General features: G+C 42.2%; 1 protein-coding gene across 3 annotated transcripts in view; it reads left to right on the plus strand.

Moving 5' to 3' along the window:
• The window catches only part of ADAMTS18 (ADAM metallopeptidase with thrombospondin type 1 motif 18), a 135,126-nt gene that overhangs the window by 65,784 nt on the left and 42,377 nt on the right, over nucleotides 1-26,965 (plus strand). For 2 of the 3 annotated variants that reach the window (XM_079116963.1, XM_079116965.1), the window contains 5 exons: nucleotides 1,547-1,652; nucleotides 4,765-4,902; nucleotides 6,941-7,094; nucleotides 18,179-18,274; nucleotides 22,720-22,868. In XM_079116963.1, coding sequence (XP_078973089.1) covers nucleotides 1,547-1,652; nucleotides 4,765-4,902; nucleotides 6,941-7,094; nucleotides 18,179-18,274; nucleotides 22,720-22,868 — 643 coding nt within the window. The remainder of the gene's footprint in view (nucleotides 1-1,546; nucleotides 1,653-4,764; nucleotides 4,903-6,940; nucleotides 7,095-18,178; nucleotides 18,275-22,719; nucleotides 22,869-26,965) is intronic. The other variant, XM_079116964.1, reaches the window with a different exon arrangement.

The following is a 26,965-nucleotide window of genomic DNA, read 5'->3' on the forward strand; positions in this document are numbered from 1 at the left end:
TTTGTATTTTTCTTTATTGATCCTGCAGTGATCATTGAGGTCTGATATGCGTCCCTGTTTAACTAGACACGTTGCAGGTAATTCCATAAGCATCGTGACTGCAGAACCAGGCAGCTGAAAAGAAACTGACTGCTTTCCTTGGGACTCACTGTGCCACTAGGGTGCAGCGCCTCCTTTGGAAAGTGGCTGGACTTTGGAGGACTCAGTTCTTCCCTATTTGTACAAAGCAGGGAGAGTGAGGACTTTTACATCAAGGCTATATTTTCTAAAATATTTCATTGCGCTTAGAAAGGATTTAACCTTTTCTATTTTGATGAACTAGTGATGGTCTAGATGGAGATCAGCAAAGGTTCTCTGTAAGGGGCCAGAGAGTAAATGTGTTAGATTCTGCAGGCCAGGTCTCTGTTGCAAGTACTCAGATCAGCTGTAGTAGGGCAAAAGCAACCATGGAAAATACATAAGCCAATGAGTGTGGCTGTGTCCTAATAAAACTTTATTGACAAAAGTCAACAATGGAAGCTGCAGTTTGCTGACACAGTTAACAATCCAGGCTGATAGTGAAATCTGGGGGGAGCTGAGATAAATTTGCATGATTTTCTTGCATCATTTTCTTCAAAGTGTCTTCTAATCTTTCATGATATATTAGAAATAAAGGTAGTTTGGACTTTACAACACATTGGGTTGTTTTTCTAGAATTCTCTAGAATAGCTCTATAATGCCCTATAAGTCTGTTTTAGTAATTCACCATTAATCGCAGTCTTCAAAAAAACACCATCTTAGGAATTGTTCCAAATGAGGGGTTTTTTAAATGAATTTAAAAATTCCTTCATTTTCTGAGTTTGTAATATGTAAAGTAACATCTAATAGCCCAACACATTGTTGATGTTTTGAAAAGATTTTCTGCAAAGAGGACAGTTTTATCAGTCAAACAAAGGTCAGAGTATAAGGAGAGTCTGAGAAAAACAAACAAAGCCCCAGGAATCCTACCAGGTGTCTATGGGTCACTCTCTTTAAGCGATATGTCCTGATGTAAAGAGTATGAGCTTTGCCTTCAGACATATCTGTGCTTGATTCCCAAGTCAGGAATTTATGGCAGTGTGATCTTGAGCAAGCTGATTCCTCTTTCCGAGCCTCAGTTTCCTGATGTAATCATATGGCAGACACACTGCACAGCGTGTGGAGTCGGCAGCCATTTGTGTAGTGATGATGATAATAAGGCGAATAAATGTTCTGCGTGTGACACTTTCCCATATATGAAATGGGAATCATAGTAGCTTGATGACCTTACAAGAATGTTAGGAGGAACAATCAATAACAATATCTAAAAACAGCAAAAAATATGAAATGAACATTTATATATTACTATTACTACTACTTCGACTGTTACTATACCACCCAGGACACAGAACTATATACCTTTAAGTGTTTTCTTGCTAAAAATTGAATGCATTAATCCATGAAACTGAAAGTGTGTGGAGCCCTTGAGAAGCGATCATGCCTGTGTGTGCCCCCTTTGGATTAACATCCGACATTCATCTTTCCATAGGGTTTGCCCCCATCAGCGGGATGTGCAGTAAGTACCGAAGTTGTACCATCAATGAAGACACGGGGCTCGGCCTTGCTTTCACCATTGCTCATGAGTCAGGGCACAAGTGAGTGGCTCCTTGATTCACCACTACACAGAAACCAGCCAGTGGGTTCTTGGACCCTCCTCTAACAATGACCCTTGACCTGGGTGGGATGAATGGGACAAATCGTGTGGGCAGCTTCAGACAGGGCCTGACTATAAGAGGAGCTCAGTCAAGGCTAGTTATTGTTGATGTCACTCTTTTTATGCTGCAGCATTACTTTGTGTGCAAAAATGGACCTCAGGTTACTCCATTGATTCTCTGGTCTTTTAGGCATTTATTTCCCTTCATGTTTTGCTTTAGTGAAGAGACTTTCAGCTCATTCTTTACACTAAGGAAATAATCATGGAGATGTGCAAACTTCCAGGATGCAGTGGTGTGCTGGTTTAAATAAATTTTTGTTGCACATGCTGGATATTCTTGTAGTGGGTAATATTGTGTGCACTTCTTCTTTGAACTGATGTGATGAATCTTTGTGAGAATAGAGTTAGAAATGGAATGAGAAAACTGAGTAGTGAAATGGATTCATTTCCTGGGCATATAATTTGGTAAGGAGACAATCTCCAGAGAATTATCAGACACTTAAGCAGTAGCAATTGCCACCCTGGAAGAACTACAACTTCACAAAATGATGCTTTCAAAGGGCCCTGCTCTTTGGATATGCCACTTTAGGAGTATGTGCATATATGTACAAGTATGTACATATTTAATTTAACATATAACTTTTTACACATCTTCAGATCATCCAGTTCATTTCTGACATAAAAGCAAACATCAAGCTGGGCATAGTGGCAAACCCCTATAATCCCAGCAACTTGGGAGGCTGAGGCAGGAGGATTGAAAGTTTGAGACCAGCCTCAGCAATTTAGCAAGGCCCTGTCTCAAAATAGAAAACAAAATGATTGGGAATATGGCTCAGTGTCAAAGCCCCTCTGGGTTCAATCTCCAGTACCAAAAAAAAAGAAAGAAAAAGAAAAAGCAAACAGCATCCATTCAACATCTGTAATTCATAGTTTGATGTTTTGGTGCTGATGTCTCTTATGAGTTAAGTTTATTATCTTCAGGAAATCTGAATCTTGGCCACTGCTATTATCCAATAGTTTCCCAGCATTTTACTTACATGTACACACAGCCACTTTCTCAGTGAGAGATGAATAAGCCAATTTCATTATGAATGGAGGTGCAGAAATTCCCATTAAGCACAAAGCTCTTTTGTATAGAACAGGAAATAAAATATCGGTTCATGTCAAGCATATGTCTGAATTCATCTCACGAACATGAAGTCCAGATTAGTAGAGCTCCCTTTACACAATACTGGCTTATTGAAAAAATGTCATCATTCCTGTATATGAGTTAAAATTACCCAAGACCAAACCCCATATTTTAGATAAGGGAAAAGTAAAACATACCCTTCAGGTAGGGTGGGGGAGAGGAATCAGAGATAAGAGGAGAACAGATGTAGAACACAAGTTCTAGATGGTATGGCCTTGTAGCTTTAAGTTTTATGGAACAGGAACATAAAGAAAATAATGTGTGATTTTCTAAGATGCTGCTAAAGTAAGTTAGAAAATTAGATTTTTTTTAAAGCACAAAAATCGATTCAAATTCAGTTTTCTTGTGTCCATGAAATTCCAAAGAAGTACTGAAGAAGCACCGTTACCTCTTTGAGTAATATCTTCAATCTCTTCCCACCATTTCTCCATTTTTGGGAATCTTGCTTTTCATTTATAGGTTATAGGATTTCATTAATACTGTTAAAAGGAACGTTTCCCAAATAAATCTTGACTTCCAAGTTAGGTACAAAGAATTAGGCAAAATTGAAGATGACAGAACACTTTCCCCTGGACCTATGTTGAGATTAATGAAGACCTTTTTGTGAGCAGTCATCTCTAAATACCTAGGAAATTCACAGATAGAATCTGGATGCACAGCCACCCGCCATTACTTGACTGACAAATAGGAAGGAATGTTGGGAAAATGACCAGATAATGGACATGTGGGTCACAAGGAAGTCATCTGTGGTTATACTATATCCATTTAGTATCACCTATCTTCAAAAGATGGCTATAGAAATTGAATTATATCACAGTAACATGTTTATTTCCACAGGAATCATACCTGCCTTATAAAAAACTGTTCTTACTTCTTTAAATATTGAGATTAAGAACCTCCTAACTTATGATATCTACATTCCTCTGTCCTCTGCCTCCCTAAAAAAAAGTCACAAAAGGCCTTTTTTTTGTACACTGAATGTTTTTTCTTATAGAGATTAGATCGGCTTATTAAAGCAGTTAGGGAACTACCTAATATATATCCTTAAGTAAGCTCTGTCTTAAGGTGCTTGTATTGTGGGGGGATATACAGGTGTGTGCATTAATAGCACATTTATTCTATCAGCTAGAGAACTGCAAAGCATTTAGATCCAATGTGCATGATTTCTAGGGAGTAGATCACCTAAAATCATTTTTACTCTTTTAATTGCTAGAACTTTCTGCTGTCAAATGGAACAAATTAAAATTTTCTCATACATTTAAAGGAAGTCCTTCTTATACCTTCCATAGATGGCTTCAACCATTCATTTTTAAAGGTGTTCATTATTATAAGGGAATTGTATTCAGAGTTTAATGTCACTTAATAAACTGGTCATCATTGGGGAGAAATTTTTATATCACACTAGCCTGATGTATGAACTGTTCTTAAATAACCTGTAATTGATGATCTTCTCTCTGCACCTTCCCCCTACTCACTCTGAACTTCCATGCCATAGATCCATGATTGGAGGCAAGAAAGAAAAAATGTGCTATTTAAAATTTTAGAAGTTGACTGTCCTATCACTACTTTAGCTTAGGAATCTTGAGCACGATTTTCTCAGTCTTAAAATGTGTAGCAGATCCAGATCCACCATTCTCTGATCTTCACGGCCCAGAAAAAATATATGACAGCCCTGAGCATCCTTTAAACCCTTCTGTGTGAATTCCACAGCCGTCTGTCCGGTCTCATTTTCGTCTTCCTGTGTCTGATTTCAATAACACGTTCTCCCGGGGGTCCCTGACTTCTCCGTGCATCTGTCCCCTCCCTCTGGTTGTAATTTGGAAAGCGGACCCGCAGGTGGGTGGTGCTCTGCCTTCCCTTTCAGCTTCGGCATGATCCACGATGGCGAGGGGAACGCCTGCAGGAAGGCGGAAGGCAACATCATGTCTCCCACGCTGACCGGAAACAACGGGGTGTTCTCATGGTCTTCGTGCAGCCGGCAGTATCTCAAGAAGTTCCTCAGGTAAGAGGTGAAGGCTGAGGGTGCTCCGGGTTTGGAGTGGTGGCCGGAACCGGTGGCAACAGGTGTGAAAAGAAAACTCGGTGGCAGTGACTTTTGACCTCAATGAGCCGAAAGACCAGCAAGTCCTGCGGTGGAGTCTTGGCCTCATACTGTGCTGAGTACTGGCCACACTGCCATGCCCAGTCCCCACGGCAGTCCTCCTGCTGTCCTCACCTTGGAGTGGAGGAACGTGAGTCTTAGGTCAATCACGTGGCTGCAGGTGGAGGACTCACACCAGGTCCACTCTGACTTCAGGATCTGTACTCAGAACCCCGCCTCTCTCCCCTCTCTGCTTCCAGAGGCTGCTGGATATATTGCCTTTGTATTGTAATTAATTCTTTTAATCTGATCAATTTGTCTCAAGAGCTATAAAGAATGCTCTAGTGGTTTTTTTGTTTTTTTTTTTTTTTTTTTTTTTTTTTTTTTTTAATGAATAGAACATTTTTTTGATTGACTTTTGTTTGAAATGGCATGGGCTAGCTCTATGTTCAAAAACATCCGAAGGAGATACAACTGTGTAAAATCCTTTTGAAAACTCAACAGTCCCAGACTGTTTTAGTAAAAGTAGGAATTATTAGATTCACCTTAAACAATGAATGCCAAGTTCAATTATATGTATGTAGGTGCATCTTTTTAATCTGTGTTGACCCACACGAACAAGCTCTTAGTTCTAATCCTGTCTCCCTTTGACCAGATGTTAGTGAAGTGTCTTTAGGAACTGACTTTTTTTTATTCTTTCTGACTTGTACACATGTGTATTATTTCCAAATGTTCACAGAATTAGCATAGGCAAGGCAAACTAAATTCAAGGACATCTGAACAAATGAAGGTCATAGGACAGGAAAAAATTGATAAGTGTTTTGCTCATAATAAGCTTTGCCACATAGATTTTTTAAAATTAGTTTTTATTATGTGCGGTCTGAATTTGTCTTTTCCAACTCACATGAGAATGGAATCAAGAACTATTATAATTCATGATCAACTTGATATAGATCAAATTTCCATCATAATATGCTATAGCTAAATGATTTGGGTAATTATAGCAACAGCTGCCAACTTTTTCTACTGTGATTTGAGTTTTCTTACTTGATCCGTATAATAACTCCATGAGGGCTGGGGAGATAGCTCAGTTGGTAGAGTGCTTGCCTTGCAAGCATAAGGCCCTGGGTTCAATCCCCAGCACCGCAAAAACAAACAAACAAAAAAACTCCATGAGCATCATTGTCATTAATGGGGGTGGGGGGTACAAGAGTTCTACAACTTGATCTTGGATGCATGGTCTATAGGACCCCTTCTGTCTGATTCCAAAATTGCATTTGCCCACCCATGCAGTTTAACTTCTCTGTGATACCCCAGTTTAATTATTTAAGTGGAGATAATGTGTTTCCTAAGAACACACACATATCAACAGTGAATTTTGTCCCTAACATCCCAATTGAACAAATCTCAGATAAGTTTTTCTGCCTCGTACCTAATGTACCCTCCTCTTATTTTTCCAAGTAACCTTATTTATTTGTGATTGTAAAGCTTATTTGAGGCAGAGTACATCTTTGACCTCTGCCTCACCATCTATAAAAAGCACAGCATGATTTAGAGCTCTACAAAGTCGGGTACTGTCTCCGTCTGGTTTGTTTTGTACCTTCAGGGCTTGGTCTAATGCTTGCCACAGAGAGGGCACACAGTATAAATGTGGTGAACGTTGCTGAGCAAGACTGTCGAGGAGAGGTCTGTCTGTTTACCTTTCCCATCTTCTTTCCAGTCCCAAGCCACATCAATTGTATAGCTAGAACTTCTAGCACCTATCACACCCCTCATGGTCGAGCACATTCCATAACCTGGACAGGACTCACCCTTTGGAATAGTTGTGCACTTGAATGTTAAACATACCCTTTCGCCTTGTTAGATTCTTCTTTGCATGACTGCATTCAGAGGGGTATTGTTTTAAGTGCAAAGATTACAGATCAACACGGTGATTAATAGCCATGTGTTATCACTACAGCACACCTCAGGCTGGATGTCTAGTAGATGAGCCCAAGCAAACAGGACAGTATAAATATCCGGACAAACTACCAGGACAGATTTATGATGCCGACACACAGTGCAAGTGGCAATTTGGAGCAAAAGCCAAGTTGTGCAGCCTTGGTTTTGTGAAGGTATGTTGCTTGTGATTTCAAACTTACATTAAGATTCTGCAGTGCATCAATGTACCTACCCAAAGGATAAACATTTGGCTTGCTGAGGCCAAAGGTTAGAATCTGGGTTATCTCTCAAGTGTCAGTTGTTTGGCATGATAATTAAGTGGCAATTTTACTGCCAACGATTTATCCAGGCTTATCCCCCATAGACCAGGCCTGGTTTCAATACCACTTGACCGTATCCTTGGAAGCAAATTCCTCCTCCCTAGATGAAGAATTTATCCCTAGCTGTAAATATGGGAACAATAGTTTTTGCCTGCTCCAAATCATTGCTTTTGTTCTTTCTATGTTCCTCACCACCCCATATACCTTTTATAGTATAGGAAAATTGTTACTGGCAGCCGATGTTTTTGGTATGTAAAAATACACAGTGTATTTTGAGTATTCTTTGTAAGACTGTTAAGGATTTTGTTCAAGATAGTGAAAAAGATAAAGGGAAAAGGCAGGAGCCCAGGAAGTAGAAACGAGAGCCATCTCATTCCAGTTGGTCAAGAATCGCATGGTAGAGTCACAGTACATCAGTCAGAGGAGAAGGTTTTTAGATTGCTTTGGTACCAGTGTCCCGTGACGTAATTGAAGTCCTCGGTACTCGTCCTGGTACCTGGGAACCATGAAGGTCGATAGCTTCTCTTTCCCCCTCTATTACCCCTCTCCTTTCTCCTCCTCTTCCTCTTGGCCCTATTTCCCCCTCCCACCACCACCAATGCTGGTGTCAACACCACCATAGCAACAATGCCAGTGCCATCGTAATTACCAATCGCACCATCACCATTTCCATTCACCACCACCACTGTGGCCACTCACCATCGCCACCACCATTCACCATGGTCACTACTACCACCACCATTCACCACCACCACTGTGGTCACTCACCATTGCCACTACCATTCACCATCGCTACCACCCTTCACTATCAACACCATTCACCATCACCACTGTGGTCATTCATCATTGCCACCACCATTCACCATGGCCACCACTGCCACCACCATTCACCATCATCGTCACCATTTTCATTCACCACTGCCAGCCCCTGTCACCTACACCACCTTCCACCATCACTCACTATCATCATCCCTAACACTACCACCCACTTTCACTTCCTGCAGTTTCTAAGTGAGCCTCTGTTTCACATAAGGCATTTGCTCAAAGATTTATGTCACTTGACCTCACTGTCCCCCAAAAGCTTTGAAGTAGAAGTTATTACTTTTCACATGGAGCCCAGAGAAGATATTTGACTTGCTCAAAGCCACAAAACTTTCATATGGTGAAATCTTAACAAAACAAATCATCCACATTGATATTGTTCCTTCTCTCCACTGGTGAACACCCGGTTTTCCTACACTAACATTCAGTCATTAACAGCTACCTTCACAGTATGTCTGGAGTTTCTTTCCCCTCATTTTTATTGGTGCGTTATAGTTGTACATAATGGTGGGATTTGTACATTTCTGTATTTTTATTCAGTTACTAATTCTCTATGAAACAACCCACTTTCAAAATGTAAGTTCAATCCTAAGAAATAAGATCTATCAAATCAAAGATTTGAATATGGGGCTATATTTTTTAATGCAATTTAAGTATAGAACTGTTAAAGAGTTTATCTAGATCCTGGTGTGTGTTGTGTGTGTGTCCCCATCCCCGTCTCCTCCGCAGCACATGGTCGTGACTTCAGCAAATGCTGGTATATACCATGTAAAACTTATCAGATCCACAGCGGTTGCTATTTCTCTGTTGAGACTTTTGTTGAAAAAGTTTGTCCCTTGACTGTGCCTGTCACTCACTTAATTCTAGAGGATATATTATTTTTCCCAATCATCCGTCCGATTTGCATTATGCCCTTATTGTACAGCAAGGGCACAATGGGTAATGAGCATTCCTTTAGAAATACAAAGGAAATTCCTAAAATTATTCTCATTCCTTCAGGATCCTGCATGCCCCAAACGTCTGTGGGCTGCCAGCTCTGGGTCAGGCAGTGCACAGGGTTTAAGCAACTATTCTTAGACCATTTTCTGGGACCCCACCATATTTTTAAAAGACAGTATCTCAGTCTGAGGGTCTTCCCTGGGAAGCAGAACAAGAGGAAAGGGCATTTCCAATCTAGAAAATGGACTAAAATGATGAGAGGCACAGACAGGGATCTCTGAGGCAGGGGACAGGGGTTAGAGAGACTTCCTCAAGACATTAGATGGTGTCGAGGGAAAATAAGGAAGGAAGGACTGGTCGAGGATCTGGAGTGTGTTGCTTCCCCACAACCTCGCCTTTAACATCATTCCTAACCCTAATTACAATCTGAACCACAGCCACAGCTCTGAGGGTCCTAAATAGCCTGTGGGGCTCTAACCAGGAGGGGCTTCCAGAAACAATTAAACCCGTTTGTCCTGCTCCAGCAGCACAGGCGAGGGGTCCCCTGGATCCAAGCTTTCCTATCCCATCATTACTTTCTACCTTTTCCCCTTCAGTTTGCCAACTTTTTCCATGACTTCTAGAAAGGCAGTTTTGCATGGTCGTTAGAAGCACCAAAACAAACACCAAAGTCAGTTCTCGAAGTGTCTTCTCCAACCAGCAGATAGTTTGTGGACATCACCTGGAACTTGTTAGATATGCAAATGGTCAAATCCCACCTCAGGCCAAAGGAATAAGAAATTTCAGGTGTTTTTAAAAAATGTCTCTATTTTAGAAAAGACCCTAGTTGATTCTAATGCAAGTTCAAGGTTGAGGACCACAGGTAAACAACCTTCACTGTTAAACACACACACACACACACACACACACACACACACGCGTGCACACACACACTGATATTTTGAACTAGATAGACCTGGCTTTAGGGTCTCAATCCACCACTTACTAGAACAGTGACTTGGGCAAGTGCCTCAACTGCCCTCAATCTCAGAGTACACATGCATAAGGAGAAGGTCTTAATAGTTCTTCCCTGGAAACTCTGTGGGGAGTAACTTCTTGGTGCATTTGTATCACTCCATAAGGAACGAGGTGGCTTCCTCTTGCTCTCTTCCCTCTCTCTTCAGCATCATCACTACCATTGTACTTGACTATTCTTTCACAGCAGCTGCCTTGTCAAAGGGTCTGAGGCCAGCTATTTTATCACTTGTTCCCACTTCCCCTTCTTCTTTCAAATTTTCTGTGTATTTGGTACATTAAACTTGATCTTTGTTCGCTTTCAAAATGTTTGTATTAGTCAGTATTTCATTGCTGTAACAAAATTCCTGAGGCAGGCTCCTTTTGAAGAATGAGAACTTGTTTTAGCTCACAGTTTTGGAGGTTCATGGGTATGGTACTAGCATTGGCTCAGCTCTGATGCTGGCCCTTTTTTCTACATCACATCATGGTGGGTGGAAAAGGCAAATAGTAAAAGAGGTAGACTGGATGGGATCAGGTTCAGTGTTTTCTAAGAATTCTCTCTCAAAATATAACCAAAGTTCCATGAGTAATACCTTTATCTCTTAATAAACTCCCAACTGACCCAATGACTTCTCACTAGGTCCCACCTCTTGGACAGTTCCAACTTGTCCACTCCAAAGACCAAATTCCCAACACATGGACTCTCAGGGAACAAACCACCCCCAAGCCATAGCAATTTTGATGAAAATGAGTTGCTAATCCAGCTAATGGTTCCATATTAGTTGGACAGACCTAACGGAGGGTGACATCTATAGCACCAGGGGTGAACGTCCGTTTGGTATGTTTCCTGGCTCAGAAAGTGATTGCTGCTGGGAGTCAGAGGTCCACGCACTGCAGGAGAGTCCAATCAGAACTTCCGAGTTAGAAATGAGCAGCTGAACAGCTGCTCCATCTTTTAGTCCATCCTGTGGCTGGGTAGCCAGCACTATTTCTGTCACATAGGAAGGTCTGTCATGTTTGTTTATAGCTCCACTGAGAGAATTTGAAGCTAAAAAGAAATTGTGGGGATGGTATTTTAATTCTAGTGAATCACCTCAGAATACATTTCCTTTGAAGGATAGTAGGATGTGTGTGTATTTCTTCTTCCAAGAATTTGACATTAGGATTTAAAAATGGAGAATAAATAGAAATTTCCTAGTATCTCCTCACACGCCCTTTGTAATATACCAAATTTATTACATCATGCTTCACCTTCTACTAACTTCCCCCACATACTTATGTCTCAGTAATATTGATGTCCCTGTATGGGTTCCAAGTAATTCCTCTCTCCTGTGTCCAAGACTTTGTCTGTGTATTCCCCATCCTAGAACACTGCATGGCCACCTGAGTGACAGACTCCTCATCATTTCATGTTGTTGTTAATGATGCCGCTCAAAAGTTGCCTCCTGTATCCCCCCCGGAGGCCAGAACATTCCTGGCTCTGGGTTCTCTCTCCATCCTCCGCGTGAGCATCACGAGAGGGTCACGCCACAGTGTAACTGTCTCTGTCCATCTCTTGCTCAGTGGGCGCCATGCCTAGAGAGCCTGACAGAATCGCAGATGCTCGGTGACACGTCACTGGATTAGCAGACGACCAGAGCCCACGTTTTTTTGGCACCACTCCCATTTCCATAAAGTAAAAGATGATGCTCTCTTTTCTCATCCTTCCTCAAGGACGTCCGTGTGACTTGTCTGAGTAAGAAGGTGTCTGAGCCTGTGTGCCAGAGGACCTTACGGGAAGCGTACTTCTCTTCCAAAATCCTCCGGGTGGTGTGCCTCAGATGGAGACTCGTGTTTTCTCTGCAAATGGGGACGGGTAGTTAGTTTAACGCAGCATTTGGCTGTAGATCCACCACATTCTCCAATTCATCTTCAGCTGTGTATAATAAGATTATTATTTTGATCTTCATTTGTCTGACTCCAGGGTCTTAGTTATGTACTGGTAGAACAGATAGGGGCATTATTTATCGTTGCCCTTCAATCCAACAGTAAGGAAATTGAAGTGAATTATCTAGCCAAGATCAGGCAGAAAGTGCCAGTGGACAAGAAGACAAAAAGCCCAGGATATAGAGTCAAAATTGTGGTGAAAATGAATGTATTTTGAATGAATTTTTAGGACATGGAGGAAGGATAGCCGTTCCTTTGTATAAGAATAGCTATACATATTCAGTTTTTAGACACTACGATGCTGCAGAGACATTATATACATATGTGTGTGTATATATATTCAGACATTTAAAACATTCATTCATATGTACTTTTGGAATATGCACTGTTATCTACAATTTTTCACATTTAGATATAAATATTTTGCTTGTGTTTACAAAACTAGTCAATGGCAGAATAGATTGGGTCTCGGTAGCACATGCTCTTGACCATATCTGTCGCCTCTCACGTCTCTATATGGGGACTAGAGAAAGGCACCAGTGCTAGTCCCCTTATGAGAAAAACAACAATAGCAAGGACAGGGTCACAGAACACTTCACCGGCCCGTCACAAAGGAGGGTCAATCAATGACAGTCTAGGAACACGTGAAATGGTGCTCGATGTTAGTTAGCAGGAGGACACAGACACATCACAGTGAAACCCACCGCACACCCACCGACAAAACCAAGTGTCAACAAGGACCTGAAGCAGCTGGGACTCTTTCCTGTGGTCGATGAGTGGGTAACATGGCGCGATCATTTTGAAACATGGCCTGGCAGAGCATTTTAAATGTGGAAAATTAAACATGGTGTTACCTTCTGATCCAGAAATCCACCCCAAGGTATTTACTTGACAGAAATAAAAGACTGTGATCACAAAAAGACTGGTCCAGGAGTGTTCTTAGGTACTGCTTGATGCATAAGAGCCAGAGACTGGAAGCAACTGAAATAGCCTTCAGAGGTGAATGAATGAACAAATTCTGGTACATTTGTACAATGAGACGAGTCATCATTCAAAAAAGAAAAACATTGATTCACACAAAAGCAAAAATAACTTATGAGAAAAAAATTAAGCAAAATACCATAAAAGAATCCATTCAGTATAATTCTATTTGGATGACATTTAAGAAAAAGCATCAGCTAATCTTTGGGGACATAAATCAGAACACTGGTTGCCTCTTGGGAATTTTGGGGGTGATGTGAGTATTCTGTCCTGATTGTGGTGGTGTCTCAGTGGCATATGTATTTTGTCAAGACTCCTAGAACCATATGTTAAAATGAGTGCATATTATTAATAGCAAATTAGGCCTCTGCAAACTGGATTTTTAAAAATGATACCAGTGACAATTTTTGTTGTTACTTTTTCATTGTTAACTTTTTTCATTGTTTCATTTTTAATTATTGCTTAGCTTAAAAGTTTGAGCAATGAGTTTAAACATAAGTGGGTTTAAATTCAGGCCAACCAGAGACCTACCTGCTAAAGGTTGCTGAGGAATCTGCTGAACTTCTCTTGAGCCTCAGCTTTCCCATGAGCACGTGGAAGGGAAGGATCACAACCTTTCTAAAAGGGTCACCATGAGAACGCAGAGAAATAATTCAGGGAAGACCCTGAGCAGCAGCATAATTCATTAGGTTTTCTTAACATTTTTAAAATTGAAGATCACTTTTAAGTATTCTAGAGTTACTGTGACTACTGTCCCTGATTTGTACTTATAAAGTCAACAATTTTCATGCACATTTTGAGATTTACTAAAAAATATTTATTAATGCCTTCCTTGTCCCAGACACCGTTCTGGGTTCTTGGGATGCATCAGAGAAAAAGCAGTTCCTTACCCATGTAGCAATGGATTGTAACGAGGAGGAAGGATACACACAGCAGACACTGTCAATAAGTAAATGACATAGTACATGAAGTCAGAAGTGCTAAGTAAGTTTGAAGTGGGATACGAGAAATTGGGAGGCTGATTGCTTGATGACTGGTTAAGTGATAGGAGGTGAAGCTTAGACCAAGACTGATGGAGGTGAGAAGGTGTTAGGTATTCAGGTAGTGGGGGAAGTAGGACAAGCAGGGCAAGGGCCCATGTTTGGAGGTGTTTGCAGAACAATGCAGAGCCCATGTGGATAGAGCAGATCAGTGAAGGGGACCTGGTGACATACGGCTTGGAGGAGGATAACGAGGACTTTGGATTTTTCGGAGTGAAGTAGGAGGCATTGCATGGTTTTGAGCTGACAAATGCCATGAGCCGACCTATTGTGGAAGGATGTCTAGCCCATTGCTGTCCTGTAGAACTTTCTGTAGTGGTGGCAACGTTCTACATCCAATATGGTAGCTACTCACCATATCTGCCTCTTAGGAACTCCAAATGTGACTAATGTGACTGACCGAGGAAGTGAATTTTTTATTCAATTAACATGATGGAAATTCCTAGTTAACAGGCCACATGTAGCTACTGGACAGCACTGTGTTGAGAATGAACTTGGTGGGGATAGGGAAAGACAGAGTGTGAGGCCCATTATAGGGTGTGGTGTTGAGCCTCATGCAGGGTGGCTTGGGACAGGGAGTGGTGGAAGAGGAGATGATTGTTCAGATTCTAGAAATAGTTTGAAGGTAAAGCCCATGTGATTTCATGATCTAGCAGCAGATTTTCTGATACAATGTGAGAGAAAGAAAGTAGTCAAAGATGACTGTAGGATTTGGGGCCTGAACAGCTGGAAGACTAGAGAAACCATGAGGTGGGGTGGACATGGCACAGGTGTAGGGGCTGGTGAGGAATTCTGTTCCGAATGTGTGAAGTTTGAGATGTTTTAGAAAACTGGATTTTTCAGAAGCAATTCACAGTTTCAGCATGTCGGGTTTTATGTGAAGGGGTGTACGTCCAGTGGAATATCACCAGAGAACATGATCAGCAAGGGGTTGGACAGAGGATGGGGGCGCCTGAGACTCTTTCCTTAAAAACATGGTCTCCTTCAGCAAAACCATATCGAGGCAGCATGAGGCCTTGGGGTCTCTGTGGTTATTCCTTGTGCCCTTAAATTATGACTTAAGTCCAGGTAATTATAGATAAGGAAAAGTTAGCTGAATAGTCTCAAAAAAGAAAACGAGAGGTACACACACAAAAAAGTGCAAGCTTGCCTTTCTGTTTACTTTGAAAGGGAGCTTTCTCAGGGGGCATTCATGGTCGCCAGAGCATGGAGTTGCCTATAATTCCATTCAACTTCTGCTCTTCACCACAGGAGAAATAACATGTTCATACAGCCCGTGTGATTTCACTCCAGAGTCCTTGTGTGTTTTTTCTGTTTGTTTGTTTGGTTTTGCTTTATCTCCCTGGTCCTCTCCTGCTGCCCCTTCTCTTGGCCCCGTGGCTTGGCACTGGCTTTGGCACCCATGCCTGTTTTAGTGTCTGACACATGAGCCATGGGTAAGGGTTATGGCTTTCCTCTGGCTGCAAGGAAGAAAATAATTTAATTCCAAAAGCCTTTCTAAAAGTGGCTTTAATTATTCCAACAGCTGGGTCCTCTTGCTCCTCTAGTTTGCACTCTTTTCTACATCACCTGGCTGTCTGGACCCCAGGGTGATTCGATATGGACCCCCATGAAGGTGCTCGCCCGGATGCTAACTCTGTGGGGGGCTGCCTCTTGCTTTCTAACGTCAGTGGCAGTTGAGGGGATGTCTGTATTCCGTCTTACGAGCTCTTCCGAGATTTGCAAATGTTACGTGAGCCCACGTCTGGGGCAGCTGCTGGTGGTGGTGTTCTAAGCAATGAGATGAATTTTTCTTCCATTCTCTTTTGAAGAAAAGAATTTTATGATTTACAAGATCAGAATCACCACATATATTTCTGGTTTCTCTACAGAAACACGTACATACTTCCCGTCTTCAATCCTATAGAAAGCTTTTGCTGGTGGGTGAAACGTTACCGAGTTTGTTCTGGCCCTATTTTTTTCAAGTTGTAAAATCAATATTGATTTGAATGCTCGGGGGAATTGGGTGTTTGGTGAATTGAATTTTCACAATCACAAGAAGTAACCCCCAGAGTCATCTCGTTTTCTTCTGGTTGTTAATCCCCACATCCCCTTGGTGAGCTCCCTTTTGGACCTTTGTGAACAGAATGGGGCAAAGTGGACTCACTTTGAAGTTCTGGGATGTTCGTGACATCCCCTCAGTGGCATCCTTGTCAGCGGTGACTTGGATCCTTAGAACTGGAAGTCTCCTGGTTCAGTCCCTTGACTCTATAGGTCAGGAACGGAGGCCTGGAGCACTTGGGAACTTTCCAGTATCCATTCCTGGCAAGCCCAGGTCCGGGTGATGATGAAGACCCCGGACTCTGGAATGAGGCCAGTTCCAGTGCTGAGTGCCACTTGCCAGCTGTGTGACTTCATGGTAGCTCCGCCTTCTCAGCTGCAGGAGTTCAGATGAGGCACGCGCTCGGCTTTCACCACTGCAATGGTGGTGCTCATATTAATTTCCAGTTGGTGTTGTAATGCATCCCCAGGAGCGTAGTGTGACGTCAAGCGACACAGGTTTGTTGCATTGTTGTTCCGCAGGCAGTAGCTGGAACAGGCTAAGAGCAGGGGTGGGCCAGGTTGTGTTCCCTGTGATCTCATCCGGGAGAAGCCATTTTCTTGGCCTTTCCAGCTTCTGAAAGCCACCTGCATTCCTTGGCTCACAGACCCTCCCTCCTCCTTCAGAGCCAGTCTCCTCCTCCTGAGACCCCCACAAGCTCTCCTTTCTCCATCTCCTCTTTCCCATGTGAAAACTTGCAACTACATTGGGCCTACCTGGAAAATTCAGGAGAGTCTCCTTGTCTCAAGGTCACTTGAGGAGTGACCTCAGTTCCGCCTGCAGCTCTCATTCTCCTTTGCTGTATAAGCTCACATGGTCTCAGGTTCCAGGGATTGTGAGGTGAACATCTCTGGGGCCCCTTTTCCACCCACCACAGTCGAGCATGATAACTGAAATTGTTTCAGAGGTCTAGTGTGAGCATTAAATGATTGAAATGATCAAAGATGTAATAAAGATGAAGAAAGTAATGGCGATGATGATCATAGCCGAGGTTTTGGAGAGCCGTGGGTGCCAGGCAGGCCAACCGCTTTGCATGCAGCATGTCATTTATCTGCGAGGACTAATTTTACCACTTTTTATGGGGAAAACAGAAGAAACCATAGCTTCAAGAAATTCTTTTTTTATTTTTTATTCTTTTATTGTAAACAAATGGGATACAAGTTGTTTCTCTCTTCGTACATGGAGTCAAGGCATACCATTTGTGTAATCATAAATTTACATAGGGTAATGTTGTTTGATTCATTCTGTTATTTTTCCCTTCTCCCACCACCCCTCCACCCCTCTTTTCCCTCTATACAGTCCTTCCTTCCTCCATTCTTGCCCTGCTCCTTAACCCTAACCCTAAACCTAACCCTAACGCTAACCCTTCCCACCCCCCATTATATGTCATCATCCGCTTATCAGCGAGATCATTTTGTCCTTTGGTTTTTTGAGATTGGCTTATCTCACTTAGCATGATATTCTCCAATTTCATCCATTTGCCTGCAAATGCCATAATTTTATCATTCTTTATGGCAGAGTAATATTCCATTATATATATATGCCACAGTGTCTTTATCCATTCATCAATTGAAGGACATCTAGGTTGGTTCCACAATCTGGCTATGATGAATTGAGCAGCTGTGAACATTGATGTGGCTGTGTCTCTGTAGTATGCTGATTTTAAGTCCTTTGGGTATAGGCCAAGGAGTGGAATAGCTGGGTCAAATGGTGGTTCCATTCCGAGCTTTCTTAGGAATCTCCACACTGCTTTCCAGAGTGGCTGCACTAATTTGCAACCCCTCCAGCACATCCCTAGGGCACATGTCCAGGACAAGGATTTGAATCAGAATTGCTTTATTCCCATTTTGATTGACTCTGCTGCACTGGTTATTATTGTCATTAGAACCCTGTCTCTTTGGTTCATCCAAGGGTTCTCTCAGTTGACTGCTGCTGCCTCCCAGTTACTAAACACCTGAACACAGTGTGGTAACAATGCCTGCTTCTACAAGTTGCTAGAGCATTTGGCCTCTACTGACTTCATCTGCCTCTATTTTCTGAGTAATTTGTCTGATTTCAGCCGCCACCTCGAAATATTATATTGTGTACAAAAGCTTTGAATATTTTCATTTTGCTTGCTTTACCACCCTTACCAGTCCCTTCTTGCCTTTCAGGACATTTGCAAATCACTTTGGTGCCACCGAGTGGGTCACAGGTGTGAGACCAAGTTTATGCCTGCAGCGGAAGGGACCGTGTGTGGCTTGAGTATGGTAAACTGCATACTTGTTAGTTTTGGGCTCTGGAAACTTGATGAGGCATAGACCTGGACTCTTTGCACTGTGACCTCAGAATGAAGTGCTTTGGCTGCATATATTTTCTGTCTTCTCTTTAAAATAAGGAGCATTAATGAGCAGTGATTATAAAACAATGCTAATACAAAGGTCAGTTCAATTGCTGAAGCAGATTTTTCTTTCTGCCTCTGTTCTTCTCTTTTTAGATGGGGTCTTGAGTTGAGATTTCTCTCTTTGAATGAGCTAGTGGGTTTCATTGCCTTCCACTTGCCTTTTAAGCTCGCTGCCATAGGTAAGAGTGTCAGGGAGTAGATGTTCCCACTAGTAGCAAAGAAATGACTGCCTGTCCAGACCAAGGCCTCTGCCACTCAGTTCGCCTCACGGGACTGTTGCGGAACTTCTGACATGCTGCATAGGTGCCCATCATTTAGATGACATTGCTATCGAAGGGGAAGAGGCGTCTCCATCCACAAGTGCCAATAGGCCTTTTGGCTAGTGAGCCTCTTCACCTCCATTATGGAAAATCATGGCGGACCTTTGTTTTGAATGAAACATTCTCATGTATTAGTTTCTCATTTTCTTCCCCTTTCCAAGCAGTCTGTAGGGAAAGTTCACTTGAGATAAGTGTTAGTTAGCTCTTCATCACTGTGACAAAATACCTGGGAACATCAACTTAGAGAGGGAAAGTTTTGTTTTGGCTCCTGGTTGCAGTAGCGTCTGTCCATGCTGGCTCCATTGTTTGGGGCCTGAGACGAGGCAGAACATGATGGTGGAAGGGTGTGGCAGAGAAGAGCTGCTCGGCTCATGGCAGTAGGAAGAAAAGAGAGATGGGGGCGGGCAATAACAATAAATGTACTTATATACTTCCAGGGCACACCCCAGGAACTGACTTCCTGCAACCAGGTCCTACTTCCCACAGCCTCCACCACCTCCCAGTAGTCCATTCAGTTATCAGTGGGTTAGTCCACCGGTAAGGCCACAGCCCTCACCATCCAACCTTGGACACTAGCACTTGGGGACCAAGCCTTCAATGCTTTAGTCTATGGGAGGACACTTCATATCCAAAGCATTAGAAGGTACCAGTAGTTGATCCAGATTTGGAGCATTCACTTAACAAAAATTGACACATTTGCTACAAATGATAACATGTCACAGGTTTACAGATCTCTGTTGGTGACTCCCTTAAGACAGCACAATCCTTTGTAGACGAATTGGCCATTTAAAGTGAATTCAATTTCTGTGTGATCTTTTCAGTACCAGATATTGGGGACAGGAGGCTCTGGGGATATAGAAGTGAATAGAACTCAGCTGTAACCCTTCAAGAACTCACAGTTCAGCAGGGGAAGCTGTGCAGAGGCAGTGATTCCAACTCCCTTTAAAGCTCATCTTCTGTAAGCACCAGTAGCTGTCAAAGCCCAGAGGAATGAAAATGAATCTTGCTCAGGATTGGGTACGCTCTTAGGATTCACTACCATGGGTGGGTTCTCCCAGGCCAACACTGGAGAGGAGGCTCTTGAGCTGGATGTGAGAAAGAAGAGACATTTTAGGGAGTAGCCAAAAATAGAGGCAGATGAAGCAAATGAAAATCAGTGGGTGGTCAGCAAATGTAGTTCTGATATTCATTAAGGCATTTATTCAATATCTCTTGGAAGATCTATAATGTTTATACTTTAACGCAATTAAATTTTTAAAAATTGGAGTTATGTGCAGTGTTTAATCAGATACACTGCTCTTAGGAAATCCCAATGAGGATTCTCATTAAAAATGCTAATAGAAGTCTTACAGCTGTGGTGGTACAAAGCCATGGATGAATTAATTGAATAGTTGAAAATAACTATTTAAGTTCATTTGTTTTATTTTATTTTTAAATTTATTTTTTAGTTGTCAATGAATCTTTTATTTTGTTTATTTATATGTGGTGCTGAGGATCAAATCCAGGGCCTTGCACATGCCAGGCAAGCGTTCTACCACTGAGCCACAAACCCAGCCCCCATAAGCCCATTTATTTTTGATACCTGGAAATTTAGAACTCATAACTTGAGAATTTATAGATGATTTTCATTTTTAAAATATCCAGCAGCATTAAACATGGGAAGGCATATATAAGAACAGATTGCTATAAATAAGGAAAATAGATAATATATAACAAGGTGTAAGATTTAATATGTCAATACATCAGGAGATTTCAGTAAGCAGAAAGGTGATACATCAGGCCAGAAGTTAGAAAACAAATATCCTAATACCACCTCCCCTGTCCCCATCATTTTGAAACTTGGGCTATAATCATGCTCTAAGGAAAGCCTGTCACTGTAAGGTCCCCCTCAGCAGAAAGCATCCCAGTGGATCCCATCCACCATCACTCCTGGTAATAATAACTGCATTCTTATGTATACGATCTTCTGACTCCTCCTTCCGTGGAGGGTGTGATCGTAATTAACTAGACTGTTCACTCCATGAGTTAACATGAATATCCAGTAAATAAGTGAGAATGAAAGCCAAGTACTTTCATCTCAAGATTCATGTGCAAGGAAAGATTCATGCATGCTTTCTATGAAAAGGCATTGGTGCAAGTCATAGCCATTTGGTTTGATATTAGAAGGAAGTAGTGCCAGAAATATATATATATGAGTAGTTGGATAAAATCATGTATGTGTACATTTAGTGTTTACATCTCATACATAGATTTTATATATGCATGTGGATATTGGCATTCCTACCTTCTAAACTGATTGGAGAACCAGAGGGAACAAGTTATCAGCAGTCTAATTTAACACTGGGATGAATACTGAAATAATAGAAAGTCCAATTAATTGAATGACTGAAACAGATCTAAAAAAATATATTTCCAGAAGGGAAATTAGATTAAAATTAAGATACATAGATCAGTAATTTGCCTCAGAGGTCAGAGGTAGAATGAATTCTGTTTAGGAGCCCTGGCTGCTGAGTCGCATTCAGTCTCTGCTAGTAGGTGGCTATTTGGGTTACTGTGTGACTAAGCAAGTTAGTATTTTCTTTGCTAAATTTCTGTAACCCCTATGTGCTGAGCAAGGCTTCTGTGAGATTCTGGTGTGAAGTACCTCGTACCCACCATTGTTGGGCTAGGAGCAACTTGGTCAGCTGCAGCTGCCATGGCTTGGCTGGTGTTTTGTGGTGGTCACTAAGCCCAGTCCAGTAGGAAGCCCTACTATTCCTGATGAGAAAGAGGCTTGCCTATGGTGGACAAAATCCTCCAATGATGGATTGCTTTCCCCCCAGAAAGTTCTCAACCATATTATACGGTTTCATGCAGACTCTGCAATGGCAATTAATCCAGGGAAGAGAAAAATTAAGAACAGAAGAATTAATCAGCACAGGGCCAGAATTTGAAGAAAGGAAGCAATATCTTTACCCAAAGTGCTATAGCAACCAAGGTGGCTACAATGCCCAAGGTATCATGGGGGGAAAGTGAAGATTTAAAAGTGAAACAACCACCCCATAATTTTGTAACTGAACCCCCACTCAGCAAAACCTGGCATAGTTCAAACCCAACCTTTTGGATCTAATTGCAGAGGCTTTTAGGAAAGTGTGCAGTTATGCTAAGTCATGCAGAACGTGCTCATATAAAAGCACCACAAGAAAAATATCTGCACCCTCCTCCCCCCAAAAAAACCCTACCAGAGACTAATGCAACCCCAAATCCTCAAGAAGGGAGATGACCAGCAGGGCCTGGAATATGCTACAAAGAACTGAAAGGGGAAGGTTAGCACAGATCACAGCTCTGCTGTGTGTAGAAACTGTGAATGTAAGACCCAGAGCTAATCCATCAGATGCTGAGAGTTCAAAGTCATCAGGAGGTCTGAAACAGGGACCTTTCATATAGACAAAAGGACCACATATGTTATCTGAAGACCACGCTGTGCTCAGACTGGAAGTTACTTGGCTTTGTTAGAAATGCCCAACAGTGGCAGTGCCCAGCAGGAATATATTGTGTGTACAATTGTGTGTTTCCATGAGCTAATCCTTCAAAGTGGTCAATGCTTTGTTATTATCTTAAAAACCGTTTCTCCTTGAGTGAGTAGTCTGTGTCTTTCCCAGGTAGCATTATTTCTAAGTGGCAGGGGAGGCCCGTTGTCATTTCCCCTGACCCTGACTTGTTAGGCAAAATCTCACCCAGTGTTTCACCTTGACTGCTCATGGAGCATGTGGTTCTCAGCTCGTTGGTGGGAGATGCTGCTTCTCTGGAGCTGGCAGCCCTTCAACATGCAGGCGGTGGACGTGGAGTAACTGATTATAAAACTCTGCCAAGAAAGGGATCTATCAAGGTGTCTTGCACTTTCCTCTGTGCCCACAGACCCGGTTTCCCCATTTCTGTACAGGTGTTTACATCTCCCTGTGCTTTCCCAGGTGCACTCTGACAGGAACCATGTCCCACCTTCTTTTCACAGTGGTGTCGGCAAGGCCAGTGTGTAAAGTTTGGGGAGCTCGGGCCCCGGCCCATCCATGGCCAGTGGTCCACCTGGTCGAAGTGGTCAGAATGTTCCAGAACTTGTGGTGGAGGAGTCAAGTATCAGGAGAGACACTGCAATAACCCCAAGTAAGGCTTCCGCAGAAAGTCAGCCTCTGAAAGGCATTAACCTTCAGCCTGTGACACATGGGTTTTCTTCCCTCTGGTTAATGACAATCAACGAGGGTTTTATAGTTTGCAGAGAGAGGCAGGGTGGGCAGAAACCAAACCACAAGCAAGAACTTATTCCATGCATGAATGTAACAGTCAAGCACCAGTCATAGCCCAAGTTACTTTCTTAACCTAAACTGGGCTCTGCAGTCATACAGTCAGGTGCCTGAGAGATTGTAGAGTACAGAAGCTCAGTTGGCAGAATGTGTGTGTCTCAAGCTGTGAATTGGAGAAAATGTGCTTATTTTTGCTTTGTAGGACCATATGCCAACACAAGTCAACGGTTCTGCCTGACTTCTCAAAAGGAACAACCACCGAAAAGTGTTGTGTGTGAAGTTTTCCCATTTTTAAATTACTGACAGCAAATTCAATTTTCTTTGAAAACAAAAAAGCCACTGTGAGAACAAGTTAAATCACATATGGATTGAAATTGGTCCATGGTCCCTGTGGACACTCTGGTTGAGTCATACTGGAGTCTGAATTGCCATCCATACTCTGTGACAATGCCGGTGTACTGGCTCCTGTCATATATGCTAAGTCATGTGTCAGGTATTTCCTGTTGCATGTGTTCTAGAAAGAGCCTCGGCTTTGGAGGTAGAGGGACTCGGGGTCATGTATCTGCCACCTCTTAATGGTATGACTTTGGGAAATTCGCTTAAACCCCGCGCTTGGGCTTTTGTGTGGAATGGAGATGTATTTAAGACACTCCTGTGATATTCTAGGGAGGATTAGAAATATTGTCCAGAGAGTGCTTGTATCATAGGGAGCATCCAGTGGGCACTCAGCAGCAGGTTCTGGGGACTGTGTGGTTTTCATTGCCCTCACCCCAAGTTTACCAGAATAAAAGGGGAGAGGCGGAGGCATCACTGATAGTCCTGGACCTGGAGAATGCTATGGAGTCAGAAGAATGTAATGGGACCTTGGAAATAGTGCAGGTGATTTCACAACACAGCCTGAGCGATGGAAGAACACAGGGCTTAAGAATACCGCCACTGGAGCCCCTGGGTTTGCGTGCTGGCCCTGCCACTGCTAGCTGTGTGGCCACCCACAATGGGCTCCCTCTGTTCCCAGAGTCCTAATTTATGAGAATAGGATAATGATAGCACCTACAACAGCTAATAGTTGTAAAATGTTTGCAGAGGGCACTGGCATGTCTTAAGTATTGCATAAATGGTAAATTTGAGAATTAAATAATGAAACTAGAGTACAAGGAAACTTTGAAAGAGACAAAGGGTACTTCATCTGAGTCAGCAAGCTGAGCTGGCTAAACAATGGGTTTTCTTGTTTGGGTTTTTTTGTTTGTTTGTTTGTTTCCCTGCCCCTCCCCCAAATATAAGGACCAGTTTGGAGTTAACTGGACCATGATTTGTCAAGCACTCCTTGGGATATCTCGGGTTAACCGGGGTTTTTTCAACTTCACTCTTGACATGAAGTGCTGAAAAGTTCTTTTGTGGGGTTTGCCCTATGCATTGCAGGATAGTTAGCAGCAGCTTTGCTATCTTCCCACCTGGTACTAGTAGGATAGCTTTCCAGCTCCCCACCTTCAAGTTGTGACCAATGAAAATGATGCCAAGCATTGCCAAATGTCTTATGGGGGCCAGAATCATCTTCCATTGAGAACCGATGGGGTCTCATCAGACCCAGTCACTGGGAGGAAGGCTTTGATGCACTCATAACTCATACCAGATTATTAAAACCACCCATCTGACACTTTGAATGCAGCCCATGTCTTGGACAGAACTGCTAAAATCTTTGTATTACTTTACATTTTTGAAGCATATTTCATGGATCTGGTTTTCATACATCACAAAATTTTACAATCTCAGTATTTTCCCAAGAAAGAAATAGATGACCCAGTTTAATAGCTCTGCTGGTAAAGTGCATGAATGACACCCCTGAGATTTAAATTAAAACCTTTCTCATCTCTATGGGATGAAGAACTCTCATTATAATACGGAATCACTTGTGGAAATGCCATACTGTAATTTCAGAGATGCCTAATAAAAGAATTAATCTCTGAAGTATTTCCACTCAGCGCAGTTTCGTCATGTTGAACAAGATGAAGGGTAGTATTTACTTGAACTCTGCATGAAGTCACAAATAAAACAAGTAGAGGATAGGCGATCCCAGGACAATTGAATTAATTGTTCCATCTCTGCTCCTAATTTGCTTTGTTGAAGTGAAGCTGTTTTTTTTTTTTCTTTCTGTTTTTCTGTTTTTATTTTTCTGATTGCAAGTTGCTGGTTCCTTTCTTGCTTCAGTTTCAGCATTGGGTTCTGTGCACATCAGTTAGCTGAACCCTTTTCCCTTTTCTCATCTGAGAAGCAACGTGGGCTCTATTTCATCTAGTGATACTTTTCCCAGTACATATTTTGTTTCATAAAACAGATCATTCCTGCTTGCATTATGGATTTATCAAATTTTTGAGGTTTCATAGAGTAAAACATTATCTAATCCTGGAACAGCCATTACCAGCACCTGTGGACACCTCTGTTCTCTGTGTCTGTACCGAGGGGTTTTAATTGGTCCAAACCCTGGTTTCTGTGTCTCACAAAATACTTCTTTAGACGTTTGTTCCCACTCTGGTTGGAGGTGACACATAAATCGAAAGCAGTATGGATGGCAGCTAGATAGGGGAGGCAGAGGATGCTAGTCACAGCGGCAGCCCCAACCTGGGCACCATGATGTAAATGGCAGTCAGACCAGTCTTAACCCTTTGAGATTGTTTTCTGGTTGCAAAACACTAAGAGAGAGCAGGAGAGATCTATATACTTCTCAAGAAAATTAGCAGTGACATTCTAAGGCATTCTAGAACTTTCTTGAAGCATGAGTCTATGGAAAAAGAATTATCTACCAGCTACTCTAACACTGATAGGCAAATGGAGAGCAGAGGTAGACCATGTCTGCAGAACAATAATTGAATGGATTCTGTGGCCCATTTTCCAACCAGCAATTCCCAGGTTTAATGATCAGAACCCCCAGTGTCCTTAAAAAATAAACACTGACCTCCTTTAAAAGCACAGGTCATATATTCTTATTGAAAGTCTGTGGAGGGGCCCGGGAATCCATGGGTGTGAGCATGTGTACATGTATATATACATACTTATGTATGTATGTCTATTTAATGGAGCTCCCCAAGTGACCCTGAGGGTAATCCAGCCAACCATCCGTATGGCCACCTGCAGTCAGAATGAGCTGCGCAGAAGCAAATGTTAGTAATCCAACATAAGGGCAGAATCAGTTGCTTGGACTTTCGTATTCTGTTTCTCTTTTTTGTTTTTAATCATAAAGAGCTTACTATACTGAAGGATTTTATGGTAGATTTTTTTCTCTTAATTTGTCCTCAAAAGCCATTCAAAAATGTATCTGAGTTGGGAGATTAACAGAAAAGCTCAAATTCATGTCAGTCATTACCTTTGATGACTTGATCCAACTATAATGACAAATGAAACAGACGCATATGTAAAATCCAGATAGCAAAATACCCAGTGCAGCATATGAAGTATTTAAAAACATATCATTTATTTGTGCTAACTTTACCCCCAAATTCAGGTACTGAATCAGTTGTCGAAACTGCTCCCATTTTATAGATGAGGGGTTTCAATAAAATTGCCTAAAGCCAAGTTGGGAAGAGGCAGAATATTCAAATCCAGAACTGTCTCCATGTAAGAAGCTGGCTCCCTGACCACTGTGCTACCCTTCCTCTCTCCCTCTTCCCACGTAGGGCCCCTACTGCCTAACTCAGTTAAGCTTGGGCAGGGTTGAATAGAGTCCTGGGCAGAGAGTGAAGGCCCAAGGCTGGGCTCTGCTCTGCCTCCTCCAGCTGTGTGGCTGTTATCATTCACCAAGTTTTCTCAGCTTGGTCAGCTATTTTTCCTTTCGTCTAGGAAATGAGGGGAAGGCTGCTTGAGTTTGGAGGTGTTTTTCATGTTACAAGTTCTGTGAATTGCAAGAGTAAGACGTCGAGGTGCTCTTTCCCTTCGTTACACAGGATCAATCCAAAAGCGGGTTATTTG

The sequence above is a fragment of the Sciurus vulgaris genome (genome assembly GCF_902686455.1).
Source record: "Sciurus vulgaris genome assembly, chromosome: 17".
Classification (NCBI taxonomy): Eukaryota; Metazoa; Chordata; class Mammalia; order Rodentia; family Sciuridae; genus Sciurus; species Sciurus vulgaris.